At 33.6% G+C, this 27,141-nt stretch overlaps 1 protein-coding gene across 1 annotated transcript; it reads left to right on the top strand.

Moving 5' to 3' along the window:
• The first annotated feature begins 4,547 nt into the window (after nt 1-4,547).
• GA1 (Terpenoid cyclases/Protein prenyltransferases superfamily protein) lies at nt 4,548-12,573 on the top strand. Its single transcript, XM_082904118.1, has 15 exons — nt 4,548-4,811; nt 5,513-5,629; nt 5,762-5,853; nt 5,953-6,256; nt 6,357-6,540; nt 6,743-6,957; nt 7,204-7,324; nt 7,439-7,551; nt 7,679-7,905; nt 9,072-9,187; nt 10,093-10,191; nt 10,277-10,537; nt 10,764-10,893; nt 11,113-11,328; nt 12,187-12,573. The coding sequence occupies exons 1-15, from the start codon at nt 4,703-4,705 to the stop codon at nt 12,412-12,414; spliced, it is 2,532 nt and encodes an 843-aa protein (XP_082760244.1). The 5' UTR covers nt 4,548-4,702; the 3' UTR covers nt 12,415-12,573.
• Nucleotides 12,574-27,141: the final 14,568 nt, after the last annotated feature.

Consider the following 27,141-nt stretch of genomic DNA (forward strand, 5'->3'; position numbering starts at 1 on the left):
ACATGAGTGTGGGATAACCTACATGGTGTGGGTCCCACATCCATATAAGACATTTGGTAAAATATTTAGTAAAACATTTGGGATCTCTAGTATTTTTCGATAAATAATATTAAACATGTTAAAATTAACTAAATATTATAATATTAATAAGAAATGCTCAAGATACGGAATGTCAGCACAAACTTCTTTACACAAGCATAATTCATGTTGGATTCGCATCTAAACACTCACAACCTCACAGAAACAAAAGAGCGAATAAAATTACAATTAAAAAAAATTTTACCAAAAAAAATTATCAATTACAAAAATCTAACATTCCACTTCATGTTTTATGTCCTACCCTATTCCCCCTCGTCTTGGCAAACAAAAAATAAATAAATAGATACTCTTTCAAAAAATTTAAGTGTTCTCTTACTACGTGTAATATAAATTATTTTAAAATTAAGTTACTATATTAAATTTAAATTTAAACACATTACTTTATTTCTATCTCTAAACTAATTTCAATCTCAGATACGGCTCCAAATATTTTTCTATGCATTTACAAATATTTTGATTATCAAGTTGTGTGAATTAAGAATGAGTGTACAATTTCATGATGCATAGGATGTATGCCCTAGGCAGGGGCGGAGGCACGTTGAGATCAGGAGGGTCACGTGCCCTCTCTCATTTTTTTAAAAATTACACTTTTAGCCTTATTTGAAAAATAATTAATTTTTAAAATTCAAAATATGTTATAATTTTTTATATCTCATCTTCTATTTTTGTTTTTTTTTTTTAATTTTTGACAAAATCTTTGCAAAACCAAAAGGGTTAATCTATTAGTCAAAATTCTTGCATTTTTCATTATGAGATTAGAGATTTAAATATCTCAATCTGGTTATTGATTGTATTTTCGTTATTATTATTTATAATTTCTCTCTCTTACTTTTGAAAATATTTATTTATATTAGTTATATCGTGTATTATTTTCATTATGATTATAATTAATTAGTTTCGTTATAACATGATTCATTAATTAAAAATAAAATACAAATTCTTGTAATTTGTCACTCTAAATATTTAATTTTGCTAAAATATTTTCTTTTAAATTCTATATTATTTCTCTCTTTTCTCTCATGTCTTTTTCTTCCACTCTTTTTTTTTTTCTTTGGGTCTATTTTGGTGTAATTTTGTCATTTTCATTTTTAATAATAGCATGTGATCGCATTTTAAATTATAATGATCATCATGTTCACAAAACTAAAATAGCAAATCAAATTAATAATAAATAAACAATCAAAAATCAAAAACAAAAAGCAACAAAACTAACTTGAGCATAATTTTAAAATTTTAAATATGGAACTATATTCATTTTTAGTTGTTTTACCCTCAAATAAGAATTAAATTTATTTGTATTATGGTAGATCACTATAATCTTAACTCAATATTACTCCTTCTAAATCAAAATCCTGGCTCCGCTACTGGGCCTAGGTAATAGTGATGTAGCAAAGGAATATAGTGCATGTTGTGTAGGAGACACTACAACATATAAGAGTTTTAGGCCCCGTTTGTTTTTAGAGATAGACTGAGCCTAGGTAATAGTGATGTAGCAAAGGAATATAGTGCATGTTGTGTAGGAGACACTACAACATATAAGAGTTTTAGGCCTCGTTTATTTTCAGAGATAGAATGGAGGGGATTCATAGTGAAGGGATTGTTAGTGAGGGGATTGATAGTGAGGAATTATTAAATTATTTTTACATAAAATAACAAAACAAATAAAAATATATAAAAAAATTAAACATTAATATTTTTAAAAAAATTCCCAATATATAAAAAATAAAAAAATTTCTAATCCCCTCACTATTTTTCTAATACCATCTCTATCATCTCCTTACCAATCCCTCTTCCAAGGGGACTGCTAATGCCAAGGAATTAATAGTCATCTCCCCATCTCTCAAACAAACACCCCATTAGTAATACCAAGGGATTAGTAATCCCAATCCCCTCCGTATAACCCTAAACAAACGGAGCCTTAGAGACTAAATGTTTTAGTCTTTAAAAGTGAAAATTTTGTTACAAAAGATATTTTGGGCCCAATTTCTATTGTCGTGAGGATAGTCGTTAAAAAGTCATCTTCAAAAGTCAAAACTAAGGCTTTTAGCGACAAAATTTTGAAAGTGTCACTAATAAATAGATTTTTAGGAACAAAATAATTTAGTCTCAAAATAATTTATTTTTTTAGACAAAAAATTTGGTCCCAAAAAGATAATAATTCATCACTAATATCTAATTTTCGTTGTTAAACATATTATGATGATATTTTTCGCAACAAAAATATTTGATCACCAAAAATAATTTTGTCCTTAAATTTTGATCTTTAAAATTTTAATTTTTTAATGTATTATATTCAAAAGATTTTTATTGGTTATGTTTTCCAATACGTTCATAAGTTTAAATATATATATATACATATATATTAAATTTATGTTACAAGATGACCCTAATGATTTACTTTATATTATAAAGCGGTTACATAACATGGGTTTCAGCTAGTATAAATACAATAAAGATGGGATTAGTTAAGAAGAGTTACTTTAATACAAGAATTCTAACAAATGAAATCTATTAAAAAAATAATAACAACAAATTCTAGCAGGCTTGTTTTCGTTAAAATAATAATAAGAAAAAATATAAATTAAAAGGCCATTACGGTGAAACTCCTATCGAAGTTTATTTCAACTATAGTGGTAGTGTGTTTGGTAAGAAAATTTTTAACTTTTTTTAAGTTAAAATTTATAAAAAGATAAAATTGATTAAAATAATTAATAAGATAAAATATCACATCAAATTCATAATTATTTTTTTTTTTCTTTCACAAATATTATATCCAATTATAAAAAAATTCAATCATCTTTCTAAATATAAAAATTTTAACCTACTAAAATAGTCAAAAACTAAAATAACCTATTAAAATAATAACTTTCCAAACACCTATAGTGTCTTGCAACTTGCCTGCCCGTTTACAGAATTATTTTTTGTGAAAAAAAAATAGCAGAAATAAATCATTTTTCAAATAAATACAAGTAGAATAAAAAAAATTAATAAGTAATATTAATAAAGACAAATTAAAAGGCCAAGTCAGACTCATACTAAGGCCTTATTTGACATGAGCTAAAAAATTCAAAAAATCACTATTTTATTTAAATCACATCATCTTATTTAAATTACATAACCTCTCTAACACATCACTTCAAACCCAACCCATACTCAACCTATATTTTATAAAAAATCAAAAAGTGCACTTATTTAGATCATCTCAAACCACCCCTAATAGCTAATAGTCCCTCCGGCTTATTTTGGAAAGATGATAAAAAGTTATTTTTTGGCTTTTAACTAAACTTTTCACTTTTTTAAACAAATGATTTGGAAAGTTAATAAAAAGTTACTTTTGACTTTTTTTTATTAATATTTGTTTATAATGTCAAATCATAATAAAATGACTAAACTATCATCACTCAATTTAAAATATTTACAACTTCACCCATATAACACATTTTGATCTATGGAGAATAGAATTATAATTTCACCAGTGACTGAAAATTAACTTTTCAAATAAAAAAAATACAAAAAATCAATTTTTAATTTTTGCTACAAACCTAAAAAAGTGATTAAAAATCAAGTTGTCAAAACACCCCCTCAGTCTCAAAATATCCTTCTCAAAAACGAAATCTAATTTCTTTTAATAGTGATAATTATTATACTTTAAAAATCTAACTTTTTTTTAAGTAATACAATTATTACACTTACTAACTTTCCAAAACTACTGGTTGACTATCATAATTAATTTTTGCCTATATTAATGCTAATGAATTTAAAGAAGAAAAATGTTAGACATATTAAAAGTTTTATCAAAATTTCTATTAAATGTGAGTAAGACCTACATGATTTAGGTCTCACATCATGTGAGATATTTTGTTAAAATTTTAATAGAACTTTTGAGATCTCTGGTATTACTCTTTAAAGAAATAGTAAAATAAGAAATTTATATTAATTTAGTCTTTAATTTTTAAAAATAAATTAATATTTTGAGATAATATAAAATATAATAAGAGACTAATATTTTAAAACTAATATAGGTGTCATTTGGGAAGTTGATTGACTTTTTGGTTTTTTTTGACTTTTTTAGTTATTTTAGTCTGGGCTAAAAAACTTGATTTATGAAGAATTTTTTAATTTTTTGACTTTTTTTATGAGAGTAGAGTGTTATGATTATGAATTGGATATGATATTCTATTTATTGTAACTAAAATAACTTATTTTATCTTTTGTGATTAAAATAACTAAAAAAATTAATGAACCTTCGTTCCAAACGGAGCCATAGTAATAGAAGTAAATTTAAAGGCTCACTGCTGTAATGTACGGCAAACTCTATTTTAATTGCATTCTCCCGCCACCCGGTAGAATACAATGTAATTTTATTTAATAAAAAAGTTATAAAAAAAATGAGAAAATAAAAATGAAGGGAAAAAGGACGTGAGTACCCCCTCACTTTCATAATTTTGGAGGATCCCATGCACCATAAGCGGGAATCTCCTTGGGAAGTCCTTTCTGTCCGTTTCCTTTCCACCCTCTCTCCTTTAAAACCCTTCCCCAAAACATTCCTCACTCTGCAGCAAAACCACAACAGCAACAAAACACCCCACCCCCCACTCTAAACATGTCTTCTCAACCCTCCTTCACTCTCCTCCACCTTCGATTCTCCTCCACCTTCTCCGGCAGCACCGCTTTCTTATCTCCGGCGAAACGACTCTCTAAACCTTTCTTGGGTAAGCTCTTTTTTCTTTTCTGCTATTACTCTCACAGCTTCTTTTTTTTTTTTTTTTTCTTTTTTTTGTTCAGTTCCAACTGTACTAACTCCTGCACCATCATTGCCCTTTTCCGCCGACAATGTTGTATTTCATAGCTGGAAGCACAGGAAAAGATTCATACTAGTACTGTTACTGTAGTTTCAACCTTTTCTTTTCTTTTTTTTAACCATGACTACTTCTCAACGAACTGAAGGAAAATCTTATTTTCTTTGGGTCTTTAACCATGGAAAAGGTCGATTCTTTTCCAATAAGAAAACAAAGGTCTTGCTATCAACCTCTTCTTTATATCAGACTTGAAAAAAGGATGATTATGCAACATCACTTAGATCTTCTGAATCTATATATTTGTCTGCTGTTCGTGTCGGTATTCAGTTGGAAGATCACTTTCCTTTTAATCTGTGAATTGAAAGCTTCTGCTTAAAAAGCAGCTTTGTTTCATGAAAATGGTGTGGAAATGAGCTTTATATCCCTTGATGAGGAATGGAAATATGGAATTATAACTTCTAGATTATGGCGCCGTCGTAATTCTTGTTAAATATGAGGGTACTTATTTTTATAATTATTATATTATTTTAATCTAGTTGAATAAAATAATTATAGTTTACAACAAAAGTGAAAGCGTATATCGGTTGTCAATATCACAGTCTTTTTTTTGGCAGATGTTTCGTCTGTTAGCGCATTATCTCAGGAGCAAATCGTAATTTTCTCTAAAGATGAACAGGTTAATATCCGTTGTAATTTGCAATGCAAAGCTGTATCCAAACCTCGTATAGAAGGTACATAACTACAAATATAAATAAGATTTTGTTTTTTTAATTAACATTTAAACAGAATTTCAAAAAGTGACCATGAATAGTAATTTACTTATTTATCTAGGTAAATAAATAAATAAATGATTATAAATGCAGAGTACACAGATGTTTTCCAGAATGGTCTGCCAGTCATAAAGTGGAATGAGATTGTGGATGATGACACAGAAGGAGAAGTTGACCTTGAGGCGGTTCGAACTTAACCATCTTACTTTTTTTTCCCCTACTTTTTGTGATGAATTTATTTAGTATACCTTACTTAAATATGGTATTCATTTGATACAAATTAGGTGCCTAAATCAAATAAAATTAAGGAACATGTCGAATCCATACGATCAATGTTGTCCTCCATGGATGATGGAGAGATAAGCATATCTGCTTATGACACTGCGTGGGTAGCTCTAGTCGAAGACATTCATGGAAGTGGTGCTCCTCAATTCCCCTCCAGCCTTCAATGGATTGCAAAAAATCAGCTCCCGGATGGTTCATGGGGCGATAAATCCATATTTGAAGCTCACGATCGCATAATCAATACTTTGGCCTGCATAATTGCCTTAAAAACATGGAATATCCATCCAGACCAATGCAAAAAAGGTAAAAAATTAATCAAATGGAAGCCTTAGATACCCTTCTTTTTTTTTTTTTTTTATAATTTTATTTTGAGTTTCCTGTTAATCTCTTACTGTTATAATAGGAATTTCATTTATCAAAAAAAACATATGCAAGCTTGAAGATGAAAATGCTGAGCACATGCCTATTGGATTTGAAGTAGCGTTCCCTTCGCTTATTGAAATAGCGCAAAAGTTAGATATCGAAGTTCCATATGATTCGCCTGTGTTGCAAGAGATCTATGCCAAGAGAAATCTAAAGCTCACAAGGTACTTTTTTTGATCAAACAACTTGAACACCGCGATGATTATGTTAGCTACTTTCCACCATAAAATAAGATAAAATGAAGTAAAAGTAACCTTATCTTTGGAACTTTTTTTTTTTTTTCTTATTTTCTTTTTTTGAGAAATGATCTGTCCCAAATTATTACAACTTTTAAAACGTTGAGTACTTATGACGTGTGTGCAATAGGATACCAAGGGACATAATGCACCTTGTGCCCACAACACTACTCCATAGCTTGGAAGGAATGACAGGCTTAGAATGGGAAAAGCTACTCAAATTGCAGTGTCAAGATGGATCATTCTTGTTCTCTCCATCCTCAACTGCCTTTGCACTCATGCAGACAAAAGATGATAATTGCTTGAGATATCTAAGTAGAGCTGTCGAAAGATTCAATGGGGGAGGTAAAGTTAAACTAAAAATGGATAAGATATAAGAACACAGAAATGGAGCAATGAGTTGGACTATATGGGTGGATGGATTAGATTTTTTAAAAGTGGATTATATGTATGGATGGATAAGATTTTTTTAAAAGTTGATCTAACCATTGATTTATGTATTCGCAGCAAAATTGCTTGGATATAGAAGTTCACTTTTTCTTCTTTATTTTAAATATTCTAATTCCATGTAGCCTTTTTATTAACATTCAGTTCCCAATGTGTACCCGGTGGACTTATTTGAGCACATTTGGGCTGTTGATCGGCTTGAACGCCTTGGAATCGCCCGGTATTTTCAGTCTGAGATTAAAGAATGTGTTGATTATGTCTACAGGTACAATAATAATAATAGTGAACTATAAATATTCAGTGCAAGAGAACCACAAAATGAGTCATATAATTGAAACTAATTATATATGTCTTGTGAAAAATCTTGATGAAACTTCAGATATTGGACCGAAGAAGGAATCTGCTGGGCAAGAAATTCCCCGGTTCATGACATTGATGACACCGCCATGGCTTTTAGGCTTTTAAGATTGCACGGCCACCATGTTTCTGCCGGTGGGTTGACCATGCTGTCATCATCACTTTTCTTTTCTTTTTTCTTTTGAAATTTTTGAATTACTATTGTTTTTGAGAAATTTCACTGTATTGGATTTTTTTTTTTTTTATTCATATTTTTGGACAGATGTGTTTGGACATTTTAAGAAGGGTGGAGAGTTCTTCTGCTTCGCGGGGCAGTCGAATCAGGCAGTAACTGGAATGTTTAATCTGTATAGGGCTTCTCAGGTTTTGTTTCCAGGAGAAAAGATTCTTGAGGATGCCAAGAAATTCTCAGCCAAATTCCTGAGAGAGAAACAAGCTATTAATGAACTCCTAGATAAATGGATAATTACCAAGGATTTACCTGGTGAGGTATGAATATCATTCATTACTTAATTCAGTTTTAAATAGATTTGTTAATTTTGTAGAAACATACTTTTTTACTAAAAAATTATTTTTGTAGAAACATACTTAATTCAGTTAATTTTGCAAAAAAAGAAGCTAGTTTGAAGAAAATAAACACCAAAAAATATTTTTAAATTTTAAAAAATTATTTTTTGCCCCCAAAAAAAATTATATCGAAACAATAAGTGTTTTCTATTTATTTGTTTTTTACCCAACAACTTTTAAATTTTTTTGAAAACTCAACCAAAACAGAGTATTTTTTTCGTCTTTAATGAATTTTTTTAAAAAAAATTGTTAAATTATTTTACTTGTCGTTTAAGATGAGAAGGCCCTAAAAATTTAAAACATTTGTCTAAATTTAAAAAAAAAAAAACACTCCAGATAATAAATAAATAAATTACGAATTTTGACTTTTTACCGTTTTATGTAAACTTTTTTAAAGTATGGCTCTCTCTTAAATTGTTTTACGGATCTTAGAATAAAATTTAAATATATAACAATAAAAGAAACGAAAAAAACTGTTTAAAATATATTTACTACGCTAGCAACCACTGGGGAAAAAAAATTATTGATTTTTTTGATTCCATGTAATAGAAATTCAATTGCGAATGATTTTTGTAATTGATCTTTATATTTAGGAAGGATTCTAAACAAATTAGGATTGTTGGTTGTTTATTATCGATAATGATTATCTAATATTCAAGATAAAATAATAATTACTATTCATGAAGAAAAATTATAGAATGATTTTGGAACAAATTCACATGGTATCTCAATTTGTTTTGTATTGGTTGAAATAGTGGGACTTACTATTTTTGTGTTAATTTTTGAGAGATAACTGAACATGTCTTACAGAGTAAATGGTGTGGAACAATAATTCAAAATTATCAAATAACCTCCCTCACAATGGCTCAATAAGTGGTTGGAGTAAGAAATTTGTGTTTAATGATAATAACTCTTTTATATTGACAAAATACCAAAATAATTTCTAGTAGAGGATATATATATATATATACCAAACGATGAATGTTCTTTAACCAAGTTCATTCATCATCGAACAAGGCTTGAACTTTAGAGTAGCATGCAAGTCTTATCTTTCATGTCATGACCTATTAGATCATTCCGATTCACAGGTAGGATATGCACTTGACATGCCATGGTATGCCAGCTTGGCTCGTGTGGAGACAAGGTTTTACTTGGAGCAATATGGAGGGGAAGACGATGTTTGGATAGGAAAAACCTTATACAGGTACTGTTTTGTTCTTATCCATTCTGATTGTCCAATCACAAAACTACAAGCATTTTGTCTGAGTCAAATAAAATGATTCAAAAAATAAAACTGCAATTAACTGAGTCAAATGAAATAATTCAAATAAACAATAGTCTAACTCTGATGGAATCTTAAACATGGATTCTGTAACGCGCAGAGTCTTTCAAGTACAAAATACCTCTTCTTTTGATGTATGGTCAGGATTTCACAGGACTCACTATGCTGCTACTATCTGTCCCTAATCCCAAATTTAACTAAGAGAAACACTTGGGCGAGGTATATGGGCATCCGTTTATAATTGACTTGCCTTTTGTGCTAAATCTATAATTATACATATATAGATTTATGTAAAAATGATTTATATAATCGACTCCATTTGATTGGGATGTAAGATTTAGTTTAATTTGATTATATAGATATATATGTGTATCAATGGATTCACATGTGAATTTATATTAAAATATTTAACTCTAACTGAATGTAAAACTCAGAAGGCAAGTGTCATACCGAGATAGGAAATCAAGTGTTCCTTGAACTCTACAAAAATTGTCTTTGATTGTGGGTTGATATGATCGGCACTTATTTAGAGTCTAAAGATAAAGGACATGAAATTTGGAAGTTTGTGTGTGTAATTGAGTTATAAGACATATTCTCCAAACCTCATGCAGTGTATTTAATTACATGATAATCACTTATAAACAATACCAATATATCAAAAGCTTTGAGTATTAGTTGTAATTGGTATTGGTAGTATCTTGTAACACTTTTAAACAAAAAATAAAAAATTCTGGAGCTTATTAATTTCTGAATACAATTATAAATTGAATATTGTGCATTGATTGTGAATTAGTTTTTAACGAAAATGTGGCAATATTGGTCCACAGGATGCCTTATGTTAACAATAACATCTATCTGGAGCTTGCAAAATTGGACTACAACAACTGCCAAGCATTGCATCTGCTGGAATGGGACTCCATTCAAAAGTATGTTTCTATAAAACCCCAAAAATAAAAATAAAATAAAATAACCCAATTTAACCAAAGTTATCGGTGATATTATCTGGTGCAGATGGTATACAGAATGCAACCTAGGAGAGTTTGGGATGAACCAAAGAAACCTACTTTTGGCATATTATTTGGCGGCGGCGAGTATCTATGAACCGGAGAGGTCAAAAGAGAGGGCAGCATGGGCTAAAACAGCAACCTTGGTGGAGACGATTGTGTCCTATTTTGAAGAGGAGGGAAGTTCTGTTGAACAGAGGAGAGCCTTCCTTAATGAATTCAAAAACAGTGGTGGTCATCATCAACTAGACTATGTGAATAATGGAAGGTATGTACTCAATCCACCAACTCTTAATTCTACTTCCTATAATTTATTTAAATATAGCGATAGTGAACCCCTACTATTAAAAAAACAAAGTATCATCAAGTTACATTTTAATTATAAAAATGCTACTATCCTAATATATTAAAATTTTAAAAGAATAATATTTTATCAATTCACATAAAAAAAAAAAGTTACAGTTTTACATATAAATTTATGGTTTCACTTGCAGTAACAATAAAGTAACAAGAGAAGGGAAAGGACAGAAACTGATTCGAACACTGCACGAAACCTTAAATCAGCTCTCTTTGGATGCAGTAGTGGCGCACGGCAGGGACATCCGCCACCACTTGCATCACACTGTAAGTTATACTTTCTTCTCTTCAAAATTCATCTACTCAATAGTGCTAAAAAAATTTACCATAAATTCTATCATAAAAAAATATGTGTGATTTAAATTTAATTATTACGTGATAGAAACTTTTAAAATAAATCTAGATCACATATTGTCGTTAATAAAAATACCAATAATGTAACTGATTTTGGCGTTTTTTTGTTTTTTGTTTTTTGTTTTGTCAAAGTGGGAAATGTGGATGATGACGTGGCAAGAAGAAGGAAAGCGATACAAAGAAGAAGCAGTACTCCTAGTGCGCATGATAAATTTGTGCGCCGGCCGATGGGCACCTGAGGAGTTACTGCTATTGTCACAATATCCTCAGTATAGGCGTCTCTCCGATCTCACCAACAATGTCTGTCACCAAATTCGCATGTTCCAACAACGGCCACATCGTAACAAGGTAAAATTTCTAAAGAGAGTTACTTATATATATTTTTTTAATTTGTAATATTTAAATTGTGTTAATTTAATTTTTAATGTATAAAATGCATTTTACTTTTTCCCCGACCGAACTCCATCAGTAATCAATCTAAAAAAAAAAGCTCCATCAATAGAAATCATTAAATGCCTACTTTTGGAGATGACAGATCACATATTTTGAAAATGAAAATTAGTTTTTTGTGAGTTTTTATCTTAATAACACATAGGAAAATGCGGAGGACCCCAGTAAAGGGCGACCCCCAGCCCACGTGGCTGTGGGTGATTGGCAGGAAAGGAAAAAAAAAAAGTGGCTGTGGGTGATTGGCAGGAAAGGAAAAAAAAAAAAAAAACTGACGAATGGCGTTGCGTCACGTCACTAGGGGTCGACCCCCAATGGGGATCTGTAGCAGTGTTGTAACACATATTACTTATTTTAAATAAAAAAATTTAAATGAATTTTTACATTTATCATTGACTTTAATGGTATTTATTGATGCAGTTAGATCTAAAATTACTTTTTATACATTAAGAACTAAACTAACATAAATAACATGCTTTGAAGATTGAAAATATAATTACCCTTATTTATTTATCTTCATTTTGTATATGTTCACTTCCACTTCTTTGGAGGGCCATGCTGTGATTAATTTTAACATTAGAATTTTATTAAAATTTTTTGAGGCCTCTATCGTTAAAAAAGTGGGTCTCTGACAATAACAATTTAAAAAATATATTTTAATAGGTCACATAAGTAGTCTAATAGTTGAGTGATTACTATAGAAGAAGCTAATGATTATTTTATTTTTGATTTTGAATTTTGTAAACGTGGACACAACAGGGTGGTGATGAGAAAAAGGACAAGAGCAAGACAAACAGTGAGGAGATAGAGGCGGCAATGCAAGCATTGGTGCAAATGGTGGTGTGTCATGACACATCAGATGGGATTGACCCAGATGTCAAGCAGACCTTTCTTACAGTTGCAAAAACTTACTATTATACCTTGCACCGTAACGCTGGGGCTATTTATTTTCACATTGCCAAAGTACTCTTTGAGAGAGTTGTTTAATTCTTTTCTTGCCCAATTTACTTTCTTTCTTGCTAGCTACTCTATATATATATATATATATATTTATATTTGCATATTCCTGTCCATTATTAGCACAAACAACTAGTTTGATTGTATATATTATGATTTAATGTTATAATAACTTAAATTTTACATTAATTTTTGCTTGTTATTTGACAGAACTCTTTACATATCATTTAATATATACATCAATATAATATATAGATTGTAAGATTACTTATAAATATTAGTCATCACATTATTCATACGCTCAATTTGTCTAGGCAATTTTTTTTTTTTTCCTTCATATTTTTTGACATTTGGTATAAAGAAAGTCAATGAAAAATAAATTTATTTAGACAAAAAAACTATTCTATTTTTAAAATGTGAAATATATATATATATATATATATTAGACTAAATTCTTATCAATGCCACCTTTCTATCATTGCCACCATGACACCATATGCCATCCTTACCCCGCCACAGTTGTTTGCTAAGAACATTTATCACTTTTTCCTTTGGGTCATATTTTCTTGTTAAATTTTTCAAATTACGTTAACCGAACTATTCATTAGGTCAAGTTGAGTATTATGTAGTCTTTCTTAACAAGTAAAAATTTAATATAATGATAACATCACGTCATCAGTAACATATATGCATAGTTGAACTCCACTCATTAAAAGTAACTAATAATTAAGTAATTTTTACATCTATATAATGGAATTAACTACGTCTACATGATAATTTATTATTAAACAGTAAGATCACTTGTGTAGTAGAATTAGTGGAAGACAACAAAACAACTTTAGAGATAAGATATACCTAAAACAAACCAAATAAAAAGGTTCCATGATATCAATGAAGATAGATAGGTCGATCCACAAATTTAGTTGGATAGGTGGATACATATGGATACCATATTAAGTTGCTTTCCTCTAATATGTGTATGTGGAAATGGCAGGCAAAGTAACTATAGAACATGTTACTAGTTGGTTCTTTCTCTGATCTTCTCAACGAAGGTGGAGATCCACCATATCACACACTAATAAAAGATTGTGTTTAATTTCCATTTTAGAGAGAAAAAACAATAGATATATAAGAAATTTCAAGTACCCCTACTTCGGTCATTCTTGACAATAGAGATACGTTTACAAATTAGATTCATAACTAGAAAATTATAGTCATTATTTAGTACTTATGGAGTTTATGACATTATTTATGTGGTCCTAATCAATAATGTTATTTTTTTTTATAATAGATCTCATTTTTTTGTTATGGATAAGATTAATACCATTAGAAGATAAGTTGAGACAGAATAGATTGAGACGGTTTGGTTATATACAACAAAGCCCAATGGTGACTGTAATAAAGAAATGTAATACAGTGACGATAAACAGAAGTGTTGGGGAAAGAATAGACTTAGATTGATGTGTGCAAGTATAATAAATAAATATAAAAATCTCCTTAAATGGCCATTAATAGAGTCGAGTGGAGAAGAAAATTCATATAGCCGATCACATTTGATGAAATTTAAGACTTAATTTAGTTTAGTTATATCTCATATACATGTGAGTAATTAATAAATTAAGTTGTATATCTTTTTTTGTTTTGTTTTTTGTAAGTTTTATTTTTTAATTCTCTTTCCGAAAAGAAAATAGAGAAATAATGAGCAAAGTCCAAAATGATACATTTACGACACAAGACCAGAGTTCTAAGTACAAATTACATTTTAAAAAGCATAAAATTTTGAATCGTAAGGCATGTCACAAGCCATTTCGTGATGACATATAGGGGTGTTTTGAAAAGTTTGTAAAAAATTAATTTTTGGTTTTTTTAATTTATTTTATTTTTTTATAATATGAGAAGTAATGTGACTCAAAATTAATAAAAAATTAAAAACTAACTTTTTAATAACTTATCAAAAGAGTACATATATACATATTATTATTATATACTGTAATATGTTTACTTTATTGAATGGAAATCAAAAATCAAAATTATTGTAGAGCATATATAGAGTGGTAAGCACTTGTATGAGTGACTTTGAGATATGTGTTGGAATCCTACATGACCAAAGTAAGAAGATTGATGTGATCTTATATATATCAATTATATTGTATATTACCTGTATATTATATAAAGAATTAGAGATTTTTAATTCATAAATTTTGTGAGAGTTTTAATATTTTAATCTTAATTTTTAAATTTTTTGATTTAAAAAATAATTTCAATATTTATTAATTTTTTTAATTTACAAGTCTTTTTGACTTTTCTCATAGTTATTGTAACACTCTTTTCAATTTCTTCCATACACTATGATTAATGATGGGATTATTTAATTATTTTTATAAAAAATTTAAAAAAAATAATTTGTATATTAAAAAAATATCTAAACTAAATATAAATATCTATATATATCAATATATTATATAAGAAAAATGAAGTTTCTAATGAGAAGTCTCCGAAGAGCTCCAAACTCTCATTCTAAAATTATTCAGTGTGTTTGGTTTCAATTTTATGAATTCAATTTTCTAAAAATTGAGTTTTTTGTTTATTTATTTATTTTTTTAGTAAATATTTTTAAAATTTTAAGTATTTTTTTACTTTTTCAAATGCGGCTTACTTAAATATATCTAAAAAGTAAAATATTTGTGAGAAAATATTTTTAAAAATTAATAAATGCACAAAAATATAAAAAATATACTGAATTTTTATTTATTTTTTTGTATTTTTAATATTTAGTGAATTTTTTAAAGATTTTTTTCACAAAAATTATACTTTTTGAGTGTACTTATGTTAGGTGTATCTAAAAATTAAAAAAATTGCATAAAATAATAAAAAAAACCAATGAAAACAAAAAAAATACGAAAAATAAAAAAATAGAATTTTCTAAAAAGTGTTTTCTGAAAACCAAACCAAACAAGCTAGTTGATTTTTCAATTTATAAAATAGATTAAAAAAATATATTGGTTGATTTATTTATTTAATTATTTTAAAAATAATAATTATTCATTAATTTATGGATTTCAAATGGAAAGATAACAAAAATATTTCATAATCTATCCATCATAATCTCTCTCACCAATTTTCAAAAAAAAAATATTAAAACTTGCATTCATTTTCTCTCATCCAAAAAATCAAATAATATTTTTCATGAAAGTTGTGGGTATCTATCTATATCTTATATATTATATTATAACATAACCAAAAAAAAATTAAAATCAAATATACAAACAAATAAAATTAAAAAATTTATTTTATGTATTCAGTTAAAATATTTTTTTTGCCTCTCAATATCAAATTTTAAATTTTAAAAATCTACGAAGTCTATCTAAACAAATCTGATTTGAAAATATCTCCAACTATCATATTTCAAATCAATAAAACTCACATATCTATCACATATTTAACTCGCATAATAACTTACCTAAATAATAATAATTAAAAATAAACAGAAACCACAGATAAATTAAATTTTTAAAAAAATAGAAACCTACAACTCCATCCAAAATAAATTGAAAAAAAATCAAATAAAAACCACACAAAAATAAAAAAGATAAGAATTTATATATGGATCTAAAAAAGATAGAAGCATTTACATACAAGTCCCATTTTGTGAACTTATAATCCTGTTGATTTTTTGGCTTTCGAAGGTTATTTTTGTAATTGCGAGCGTGCCAGGAATGCATGTATCAGTCTACAAGCTTCGAAGGTTATTTCCTTGTTGAGTTGTCTTGCTGTGTTCAGTCGTAGGCTCGATACCCGGTCAAGAGCTCATTTATCAATTCCAAAATAAAATCGTTTTGTGCTCTGAGTGCCATGCTGTTCTCTACATTGGTATAAAGAAAAAAGATTCGTTCTTTCGTAAAACTGCAGGGTTCAACCTAGGTCACGTCAGAACAGTAAAACCAGGACTTGTCTAAAGCTATATGAGTTCCAGACTGCAAAGCAAAAGCAAAAGAGGAAATGTCGAGCATCTGAGTTTGTTTCAACTTCAGTAAGTTCCGAGACTACATTTCGTGTGTACCTCTTCAGGTCTTGCCAATGCTCCGAAGTATGAGTGTGCCTCTACCTCAAGCTCAAGATCAAGTCTGCTTCAAGCCAGAATGGCGATCAAAAGTGCTCTCCCTGAGTACTATTCCCTGCCAGAGGCATCCTGGCTGTGTTCGCAATGAGTTCCTAGGAGACCAACTGCGACGGTGGAAACTAGAGTTCGAATGGCTGATGCCTAGAACGTAAAGGTTCGGGATTTCCGGGACTAAAGTCTGGTTTAAATACCCAGAGGCGCGTCCTCGGCTTGAAATCTGTATGGAAGCCCCATAGGTTGAGATAGCGTGTATGCACCTCAATTCTGAATACTGAACCAACCTAGTCTGTCACCCCGTTGGAGAATAGGGAAAGTTGTGAATATGATCAGGAAGAAAGGCAACATCCAAAGTGTTCTACGTGAAGAATCCTTGTCAGTATTTCAGAGCCTTTGTACTGTGAGTTGAAGGTAAGTGTTCGAAGAGCACGAAGGGGAGATCCCCGTCAGAGTAGAGCGGTTCATCGCCACTCACCCCATGAGGTGCTTTCTAAAAGCGCCGCTACGCTTGTTTATTGCGTTCCTTAAACATCATGCATTGTATTGCATTGTACCTATCAGGTTTCTTTCCCATTCATGCACGATATTGTATGTATGGTTCATTCAAAGAAGTTCCGTTTTAAGATCATTTATTTAGTGTATCAATCACACTTCATTTATCTAGTGTGTCAATCACACTTCATTTATCTAGTGTATCAATCATTCTTTTCACTTTTAGTGTATCAATCACACTCTGTTCACATAGTGCATCTATCACACTTTGTGTTCGTTTTTAGTGTATCAATCACACTTCATTCATTTAGTGTATCAATCATACTCTGTTTCACATAGTGCATCTATCACACTTTGTGTTCGCTTTTAGTGTATCAATCACACTCTGTTCACATAGTGCATCTATCACACTTTGTGTTCGCTTTTAGTATATCCATCATACTTGTTCACTAAGTGCATCTATCACACTTCGTGTTCACATTTAGTATATCAATCATATCCTGTTTCACATAGTGCATCTATCACACTTTGTGTTCGCTTTTAGTGTATCAATCACACTCTGTTCACTAAGTGCATCTATCACACTTTATGTTCCCTTTTAGTATATCCATCATACTCTGCTCACATTGTGCATCTATCACACTTTGTGTTCATTTTCAGTGTATCCATCACACTCGTTCACTAAGTGCATCTATCACACTTTGTGTTCATTTTCAGTATATCAATCATACTCCGTTCACTAAGTGCATCTATCACACTTTGTGTTCATTTTCAGTATATCAATCATACCCTACTCACATTGTGCATCTATCACACTTTGTGTTCATTTTCAGTGTATCCATCACACTCGTTCACTAAGTGCATCTATCACACTTCGTGTTCACTTTTAGTGTATCAATCACACTCTGTTCACATAGTGCATCTATCACACTTTGTGTTCGCTTACAGTATATCAATCATACCCTGTTCACTAAGTGCATCTATCACACTTCGTGTTCATTTTCAGTATATCAATCATACTCTGTTCACTAAGTGCATCTATCACACTTCGTGTTCACATTTAGTATATCAATCATACTCTGCTCACATTGTGCATCTATCACACTTTGTGTTCATTTTCAGTATATCAATCATACCATGTTCACATTGTGCATCTATCATACTTTGTGTTCATTTTTAGTGTATCCATCACACTCGTTCACTAAGTGCATCTATCACACTTCGTGTTCACTTTTAGTGTATCAATCACACTCTGTTCACATAGTGCATCTATCACACTTTGTGTTCGCTTTCAGTATATCAATCATACCCTGTTCACTAAGTGCATCTATCACACTTCGTGTTCATTTTCAGTATATCAATCATACTCTGTTCACTAAGTGCATCCATCACACTTCGTGTTCATTTTCAGTATATCAATCATACTCTGTTCACTAAGTGCATCCATCACACTTCGTGTTCACATTTAGTATATCAATCATACTCTGCTCACATTGTGCATCTATCACACTTTGTGTTCATTTTCAGTATATCAATCATATCATGTTCACTAAGTGCATCTATCACACTTTGTGTTCACTTTTAGTGTATCAATCACACTCTGTTCACATAGTGCATCTATCACACTTTGTGTTCACATTTAGTGTATCAATCACACTCTGTTCATATTGTGCATCTATCACACTTTGTGTTCATTTTCAGTATATCAATCATACTCTGTTCACTAAGTGCATCTATCACACTTCGTGTTCACATTTAGTATATCAATAATACTATGTTCACTAAGTGCATCTACCACACTTTGTGTTCATCTTTTAGTGTATCCATCACACGTGTCCACTTAGTGTATCTATCACACTTTATGCTCACCTTTTTGTGTATCAATCACATGTTCGCTCTGTGTATCTATCACACGTGCACGCTGTATTCGCAGTGAGAGTTCCATAATTTTCTTACATCCTTTCTGCACGAGGTGTAGTTTGGCTCGAGTTTACTTGCTTGCCTAGCATTCGCTTAAAATGTTGCATTTATTTCGCATAATTGCTTCATTACAGCTTGCTGCATTTGCACGATCATTGAGTTACCTTCGGCTTCTTGCATTGTCAGTTGCATTTTGCCCCTGCCTACGGGCATGCCTGCGGGCACATCTGTGTTATTTTGTATGTTTGTCTAAGTCTTCGGCCTTGTCAAAAATGGGTCGTCTCTGGGCTTTGACATTCACTCCCGTCACTTATGACTTTCAAGTTCTGTCAAAGAGGGGCAACTATAGACACCCCATTTTTAACCGACCTTAAGACTCAGACGTCACTGATTGAGCGCTTGGTGATGTTGCATAATGTGCTCATTCAGAAGTTTCAGAGTCTCGGCTGCGAGCCTTGCCTCTAGACTTCCGGACTCTTTTGTGCTTTGCCTCAGTTTGTGAACCAGGCTCTATTTTCTTTGTTTTCTCTTCGCGAAGGGAAGGAGGGGTCCCGTAGATCATCTCTCAGTGGCCGTAGGCTACGTTTCGTGGTCGTAGGCTATTTTGCCCGTTTGGAGTCTGGTTTCCGATTTTTCGGAGCCGTTGGCCGTGTGCCTCGGTTCGGGACCGCTTAACCATCTCCGTTTGCTCCGGTCTTTGGCATACATCTTATTTACTCCCTTTTTGAGGGACACTGTGGTCCGAGAGACCAACTTCGTGGTCGAACACCACTTCCGGTGCCTAACAGTCAGTTTTCGGGGCCTCGGGCTGCGCGTTTCGGCCCCCGAACCTTCATTTTGCATCGGTTTGGGCTCATTTTTGGTGGAGACCTTATTTTCGCTGTTAGAAAGCTTGTAGGAGGGTGGGAGGCCAGAAATTTTGCTGAAAAGCCAACTTCTTTTTGGTCAAAAGTGGTTCAGCATGAATCCGGGAAGGAGAAAAATCTGCGCGGCTTCACCGAAACGGGCGTAACTCTTTGCACAAGAGGAATTAAGATATGAGGCCACCACCATTGGAAAGCTTACTTCCGGGGCTTCATTTTAAACTCAAGAATCTCCTAAGTACAAGTCCAGGGGGGGAGATGTGGTTGGTTGAAGTCCGGTTGAACTAAATCTGCGCGGCTTCACGGAAAAGGGCATAAATTTTTCTACAGGACGAATTTTAATGCAAGGTTTGCGCCATTGGAAAGCTAACTTATAGGGCTTCATCCTAGGGGGTGACCGGTCACTTTTTCCCTTTGACCTAGCCGGCCGGCCACTTTTTCTGGCCGGCCGGCCACTTACCTGGTGGATGACTTTTTTTTCCCCTTTTAAACTGACCGGCCATTTTTGCCCCTGTGAGTGCATTCCAGCCATGTATTTCTTTTTACACTTCACCCTTGTCCGAGGGTTTGGCACTTTTGGAGGGAAACTTGACTCATTTTCCCTCCATTTTTTCCCCCTCTTTGGCCTATATATTAGCAGCTCCAGCTGCTGGTTTAGGGTTACAAAATTCCCCCCTAAGCCCTTGCCTTGTATCTCTCTTCCTCTATACTCCCAAGCTCAAAACCTTCAAGTCCAACACCCTTCTCTACACCACCACCTAGCACCATACCTCCAACCTCCATTGCAGCCACTTGAAGACAATTTCCAGAGCTAAGGAGGCATCTTTTCTCAAGCCAAGAAGTGTTGAAGTTTGGTCTACAAGGGTGAGCAACACTTCCCATCTTTTTAAGCTTATTTTTGCATCCTATCTAAGCCATTCTTGCTTGCTATTTTGGGCTCCAACCCTAACTGGAACTAGGCTTATTTTGAGCCATTATTTATGTTTTTTTAAGGGCCTCACACTGTTTGAGGCCTCCTTGTTGCACTTGCTTCATTATCCCTCTTATATGTCTATTCCTTGTTTAGTATTTTTGGCCTACGTGTAAACTTTTTTGAGGCATGTCATAAACTGTAAAGTTGCTTATTTTGAGCCCTTATTCAACATTGTTGAAGGGCTCATCACTGTTTGTGGCCTCCATTTTCTACTTGCCTTTATATCTCTCTTTTGGCTATATTTTTGCATGATTTGTTAGCCTCTTATGCTTCTGTTTTGAGCTTTGGTCCTAACTAAAAATGGCCTTATTTTGACCCATATTCATGTTTCATTAAGGGTCTTTCACTGTTTGAGGCACCCTTTGTACACTTTGCGTTTTACCTCTCTTTTTGGCCTTATTTTGCATAGCATTTTGAGCATTCTTGCATACTGTTTTGGGTCCGGCCATCAACTGTAAAGTGCAATATTTTGGGCCCCTCTTCAACATTGTTGAAGGGCCCCTTTGTGTTTGAGGCCAGAAACCACCACTTGCTTCTTTGTCCCTCTTTTGGGCCCATTTCTTGCATGAGATTTTAGCCATACCTGTGCTGGTTTTTGTGGTTTTCCATAAACTGTAAAAGGTCATATTTTGGGCCCCTCTTCAACATTGTTGAAGGGCCCTAATCTGTTTGGGGTCAGAAGCTGTGACTTGCTTCTTTATCTCACATTTAGGGCCATTTTTGCATGCTAGTTTTTCCCTATTTGTGTTTATTGTTTGACATTGATTAGAACTGCAAACATGCTTGTTTTGGGGCTTCCTTGAATCTGCCTTCACATGTCATGATCGAATAATGCATGTTTTGTATAGCTATAGGCCAATGCATAGGCCTAATTTTGCATTTCGGTTTCATTTCATGCATCGGGTGCTATATCGCCATGATTCGGGACTGTTTTGGGTCATATTTTAGCGCTGAAATTTGCATGCTTGTATGCCATATTCCATACCTTGTTAGAGTGGCATTTTGTGCCTTAGGGTCGGTCCTCGGTTTGCGTGCATGTGTGCACGCATTTCGAGTTGCCTCATTTTCATCTCATGGCCTCTTATGCGAGTGTGGCTGAGGTCCACTTGTGTTAGTGTAAGTCCATTGTGCATTGTGTATGCCATTTTATTTCATAGCATTGCATATGCTAGGTTGTATGATTAGCGCATCCTGTATGCCATTTCATAGCATTGTGTATGCTAGGTTGTATCTTAGTTGCATTTCATGCATGTCATGCATATTGCATCGTGCTTGGGATAGGGGTTAGCCCGAGCACGGAAAACGAGGTACGTTTCGTACTCCGAGTGATGGAACGTGTCTCAATTCCAAGTCACCGACACTCCGGATTATCCATGATGGAGTTAGGTTTTTGTTAAGTTTTCATGTGCATTCATTCTATATTGAGTTGCACAGTTCGACTCCTCGACCATCATGCATCGATATGCGTGATTGGTGACACGAGGATCGAGGCATGCATATATTTGTGAAAATACATTGCCATGCCCTTTTCCTGCTCTCTGTTGCAGCAAATCAAGAATCAGTAGTCTTCCGGGACTTGGCGCGCTTTCCAAGAATAAATTACAAACAGAGGCTAATCGGGGCATCACCGTGGATTTCCGCGCGAGGCAGCCCAGACATGCATCATCCATCATTTGAAGAAGAGTCAAGGCAGTCCCTGGCTTGCATGCCAGTTTATTATTTTTCTTAGTTAATTTGTAAATTAATTAGGAATTTGTATATATTTGGACTGTATTATTTGGACTGTAATTATTTGGGACTGTATATTTATTCGGACCCTCTGCGCGAGGGCATAACTGTAATAAGTGTGCGTGTGTCTGTTGTATGTCTTCCAACCCCACATTTTTCTTCCCTTTTATTTACCTGCTTATGATGGTTAGATTAGGGCATGTTTAAATTAGCATACAGTATGACAGCATGTTTGCATCATTCATCTGTATTGCATGCACCAGGCTCGGCGCATCATACTAACTGCATTTGTATTTCAATTTCAAAGTTGAATACTTGTTAGTTGTTGCATTTCATATGCCATGTTTAGAATAGTCGAGCCTGCTATAGTTGCATTTTGCATGTGTTGCATTAGGCATTTCTGTATAATTAGGATCATGCATGGATTTCTAATTAGCTTTTGTTTTGGCTTGGAGTACTCGGTAAGTTTTATGCTTTAGCATCCTTGCATGCGTGTGAGTGACTGCCATGAATAGCATGCTTACCATGAGGCTATTTGCTTATGTGATATAACTGCCTGAATGCCTATGGGTGAAGGTTGGATTATTTGGATTGGAACAAATCATCAACTGTAAGTTTTAAGCCCACTAGATAGTGGCAAAACCATCTTTTCTTAAGCCCACCTGAGGGTGGCAAAATCTACATCTTTAAGCCTACTTGCGAGTAGCAAACCATCTTTCAAAAACAAACATGAAATGTTTTGTTCCAATTCAGGCGATCCAGTCTATACTTGTATGCCGTGCGCATCACATAGTAAATCTAGGCTAATAACCGGGATAAGAACACACAATGTTTTCAAAACTAGATATCATGGTTAGTAGAGGCCGATCTTTGATCGGACGAGCAAGGGTGCTCACGAAGTGACCTTCCCCAATCGTACCCAAGTTCCCGAGCCGAGGCAACTTTGGTGATGACGGACACGTGGCCTTAGGCAAACGAGTCAGGGTTTCCTAAATTTCCCCCAAAATAAAACATTTAGGTGGCGACTCTATATCTGGTAAAGCAGTCCATGTTTGGCACTTTTTTCAAAAATCAGTTTTCTCAAAACGATTTGCCGGATTTGGACTCTTTGGTTCAGATTAAAAACCGTGACAATTTTAGAGTCCGAGCTATAGTGACCCCAAATGAACAGAACGGGAGCTCAACCCTCCCGGGGCGTTCGGGGACGTCTACACCAACCAATTATCAGACGATTGTATTTTAGTTCTTTCAGCCTCAATGAAGAGGACTTTTACTGGTAGCTTGATTTAAGAGAATTAAACAAAATAACAATTAAATGAAGAACAACTGAAGTATTTCATTAAAATGAAAAACTTACAATGATCCAAATTTAGTCTCGTAGAGGTTTACAGCAACAATCTACTTGAAACTACTCCTATGAACGAAGTGCAGTGCAGGAATTTAAAGTACAGGAAATGTAAGACTGGAAATGTAAAACTGGAAAGGAAAATAAGTATAATAAGACTGGTTTTTTAGATCTGAGTCTGGGGGTTTTTCTGGGGCCTTCTCTGTTATTTATACTTCTCAAGGATGACCATCGAATTGCGTTTCCAACCGTCGAACCGCTCCTCCATGATCGCTGATCATGTTGCCTTGTAATTAGCCCACTATGCCATCACTTGCAGTTAGACTTCTCTCCTAAATTTGAATTTAAATGTGAGTAACCGTTGAAGCCACATCACCTTGCCTATCTTTGTTGATCCACTGCTACTCAGATATCGTAATAACCAATACTAACTGCCAGGTGTACGATCAGGATCGAAGACTTGACTAGCCTCCATATGTTACCCTTATTCTGCCACGCGTCGAATTGTAATTGAATTGTACAAAATATATAGCCAATATTACGCCCTTACTAATATACCCAATACTTGGTGATATTAGTGGATCAAGGTCTTTTTCCAACGTCTTAGAACGTGCATGGGTTTCGCATTCTCCCAGAAATGCAACTGTCATCCATCATCTGCATTAAACTCTCCTTCAATCTTTTGAACACCCTCACCACCTTAGTATTCGAACAGACTAATACATTTTTTATGGCCGAATTAATTTTCCCCTCCATTGATCGAGCACGCGAAGAGTCATATGATGATGTTGTTCTTTCTCGAAAGAACCTCCATGCATTAATTAGCCACCTTTACCCTCCTTTACCCACCTTTCTATATTCAGGTCATGGATGCCTTTGCAAATTATCAACCCTTGGACTTCGAACATATTGCCCTTAATCCTTCGATTCAGAAACTTACAAATATGGACATGGGAAGTTCTTCTTCTAACTCACCCTTGGACTACGAACAAACTGCTCTCAATCCTTTGATTCAGAAAGTTGCAAATATGGACATGGGAAGTTCTTCTTCACAACCCTCTACATGGGATAAGGCTACAACTTCTTCCTTTTCTGGGGCTTCTGACTGGACAAGCTGGTCAAAACCTGAGTCCTGTGATTTGAGGGAATGAATCAACCATCACTTTGTCGAGTTTACTGACCCTTTAGAGTTCCCTTCTTATACGCGAAGCTCGGTGGTCTATCCCTACGTGCCCATTGACCATCGACGCAGTTTGGAGGAGAATTTGCTTGTGGCATGGTATACATCCTCCATGCCTACAAAGATAGTGCACGCCGCCCGACGCCTAGAAGAGGTACAAGGGTACAATCCATCATTCTTACCCCAAAAGGCGAAGATTTGTTCTTCTGACTAGCTCGATTATATTAATGCCCTTGTTCTTTCTGCCCTTGCTCCATCTCCTGAAACAGAAGCATCCACACCTTCTCCTCCGCTAAATCCTTGCTGGACAGAGAGACCGAGTCTTGCCCTCTCCGCGGATAAGGTCTTTCCACCTTACAAGCCTCTACCTTCCCTTAATCTAGCTGAGCGGAAGCAGGCTCAACTTCTGCTCGCGGCTTTCTCTCACTTGCCCTTCAGTGTTCTTGAGGACGAAGTCCCTCTCAAGAACCTTCGATGGGCTTGTGATATTCTAACCCGGGGTCATGTCCTCAATCCCCTCGCCCAAGCAGAGCTTCACATGTTTTTGGACCAACTTCCATTACTTCTCCACTGGCATCAGACCTCTATGGCCACCACACAATCTCTAGACCAACTCTCGTCCCTTCGAGTTTATGCCCAGTACGAAGCAGAGAACTTCATTGAAGAATTCGATGATTTCAAGAATAAAGATTCTGTGTACTGGGATGACTTGGATATAGACGAATTGGAACAAGGATTGAGATAAACAGCATTCGAAATAAAGGCTGAAGAGCTCTTTTACGAAGTGAGAGCACATCAACTCATGCAACCAATGTTAGAAGAAATAGAGGATAGAATAAAGAAAGAACAGAAATTTATTGATCATAGTTGGACCAAATTTCATGATCTTGTTATTTATTCTATTCCTTACTTTTATTAACTTGAATTTGTACCCAAAGAGGGCCATTCAATGTAATTGCTTTTGCTTTAATACAACTAAGACTTTTCTCTTTATTTGGCATTGTTTGATCTTGTCTCCATTTGTCTTTAAAAGCAAATTCAGGGCTTCGAACTGAACAATCTTATCCTTTGAATCTGGACTCAATTGTTTAGAATAAAACACTAAAAACCAACATGAACTTTTCCAATTTACAGAATAATAGTTGACAATTTTTGCTGATTTTCATTTAGAATCAGTCCTTCGAATTCGACAGTCCTACCCCTTAAAGTTTATTTCGATCATAACCAATATATGGTCATGGTCAGTATGATCAATCAGTTTTAAATTAACCATTTTTCCCTAAAGTAACAGCCCATACTTAAAAATATGAAAGCTCCTTTTTAGGGCTGCACTATTTTAGTCTAGAAGGAGAATCTTTCTTAAATATATATAAACCAATTATTGGTTTTGATGTTTCGAATAGCAATTCTCATCCTTAAGGGATCTCAAGTCTTGCTTCGAAGGACATTACTTTCATTGAGAAACCTAAAACAGGTCTTTAATCCATTCGAAGTAAACGAATACTTGAACATTCTTACATCTATAAGTATGAAATGTACTTCGAAGTTGGCTTCTTAGTTTCGAAACCGTTTATTATTTGACTTTTGGCGCCAAAATCTGGTTTCGAAGCCAAATACTATACTTCGAAGTTGGCTTCAACATTTGGGATGTGTTTTTCCCTCCAAAAGTATCAATATTGAAGGAAGCTCTTCGTATTTGTACTTTTAGTACTTAACGAATTACGCGATATATCTTCCGGACACAAAGGTTTTTTAAAACCCTTTTTATTTCGTGCTCTGAAATCACTCGCTCGCTCAAAACACAAACCCTTTTCCTCTGTTAATCCCCTCTTCCTTGCTGCTTGCTACCAATGGACTCTTCTTTTTTGAAAGTGCTTGCTGGTGATCGTATAAGCCCAACCATGGCTTTGAAAAGATGTATTGATGAAAAGATCGCCAAGTTAACATCTGATGAGTCATGCGCCATAGACGGTCGCCTCTTCGTTCCTCGTCACAGCAACAAACAAGAATACGTCTTGGGTCCCATCTTTCGAGAGGCTCCTGCTCAACTTCCAGCTTTATACCCTACCATTTTCTTCTCTATGAAAGAGGGCTCGACTAGGGAAATTAGAGGGTGACCCGACCTCATCGCTGCTGGCT

This window comes from Camellia sinensis, chromosome 14 (assembly GCF_055761805.1).
Source record: "Camellia sinensis isolate YWXY chromosome 14, ASM5576180v1, whole genome shotgun sequence".
Lineage (NCBI taxonomy): Eukaryota > Viridiplantae > Streptophyta > Magnoliopsida > Ericales > Theaceae > Camellia > Camellia sinensis.

Bases quoted from the DNA above. Each gene is read 5' to 3' on its own strand.
- GA1 (XM_082904118.1), top strand. From the start codon at position 4,703: ATGTCTTCTCAACCCTCCTTCACTCTCCTCCACCTTCGATTCTCCTCC. The intron at 6,257-6,356 runs GTAAAAAATTAA...CTGTTATAATAG, and splicing joins TCCAGACCAATGCAAAAAAG to GAATTTCATTTATCAAAAAA. The intron at 7,552-7,678 runs GTGGGTTGACCA...ATTTTTGGACAG, and splicing joins CGGCCACCATGTTTCTGCCG to ATGTGTTTGGACATTTTAAG.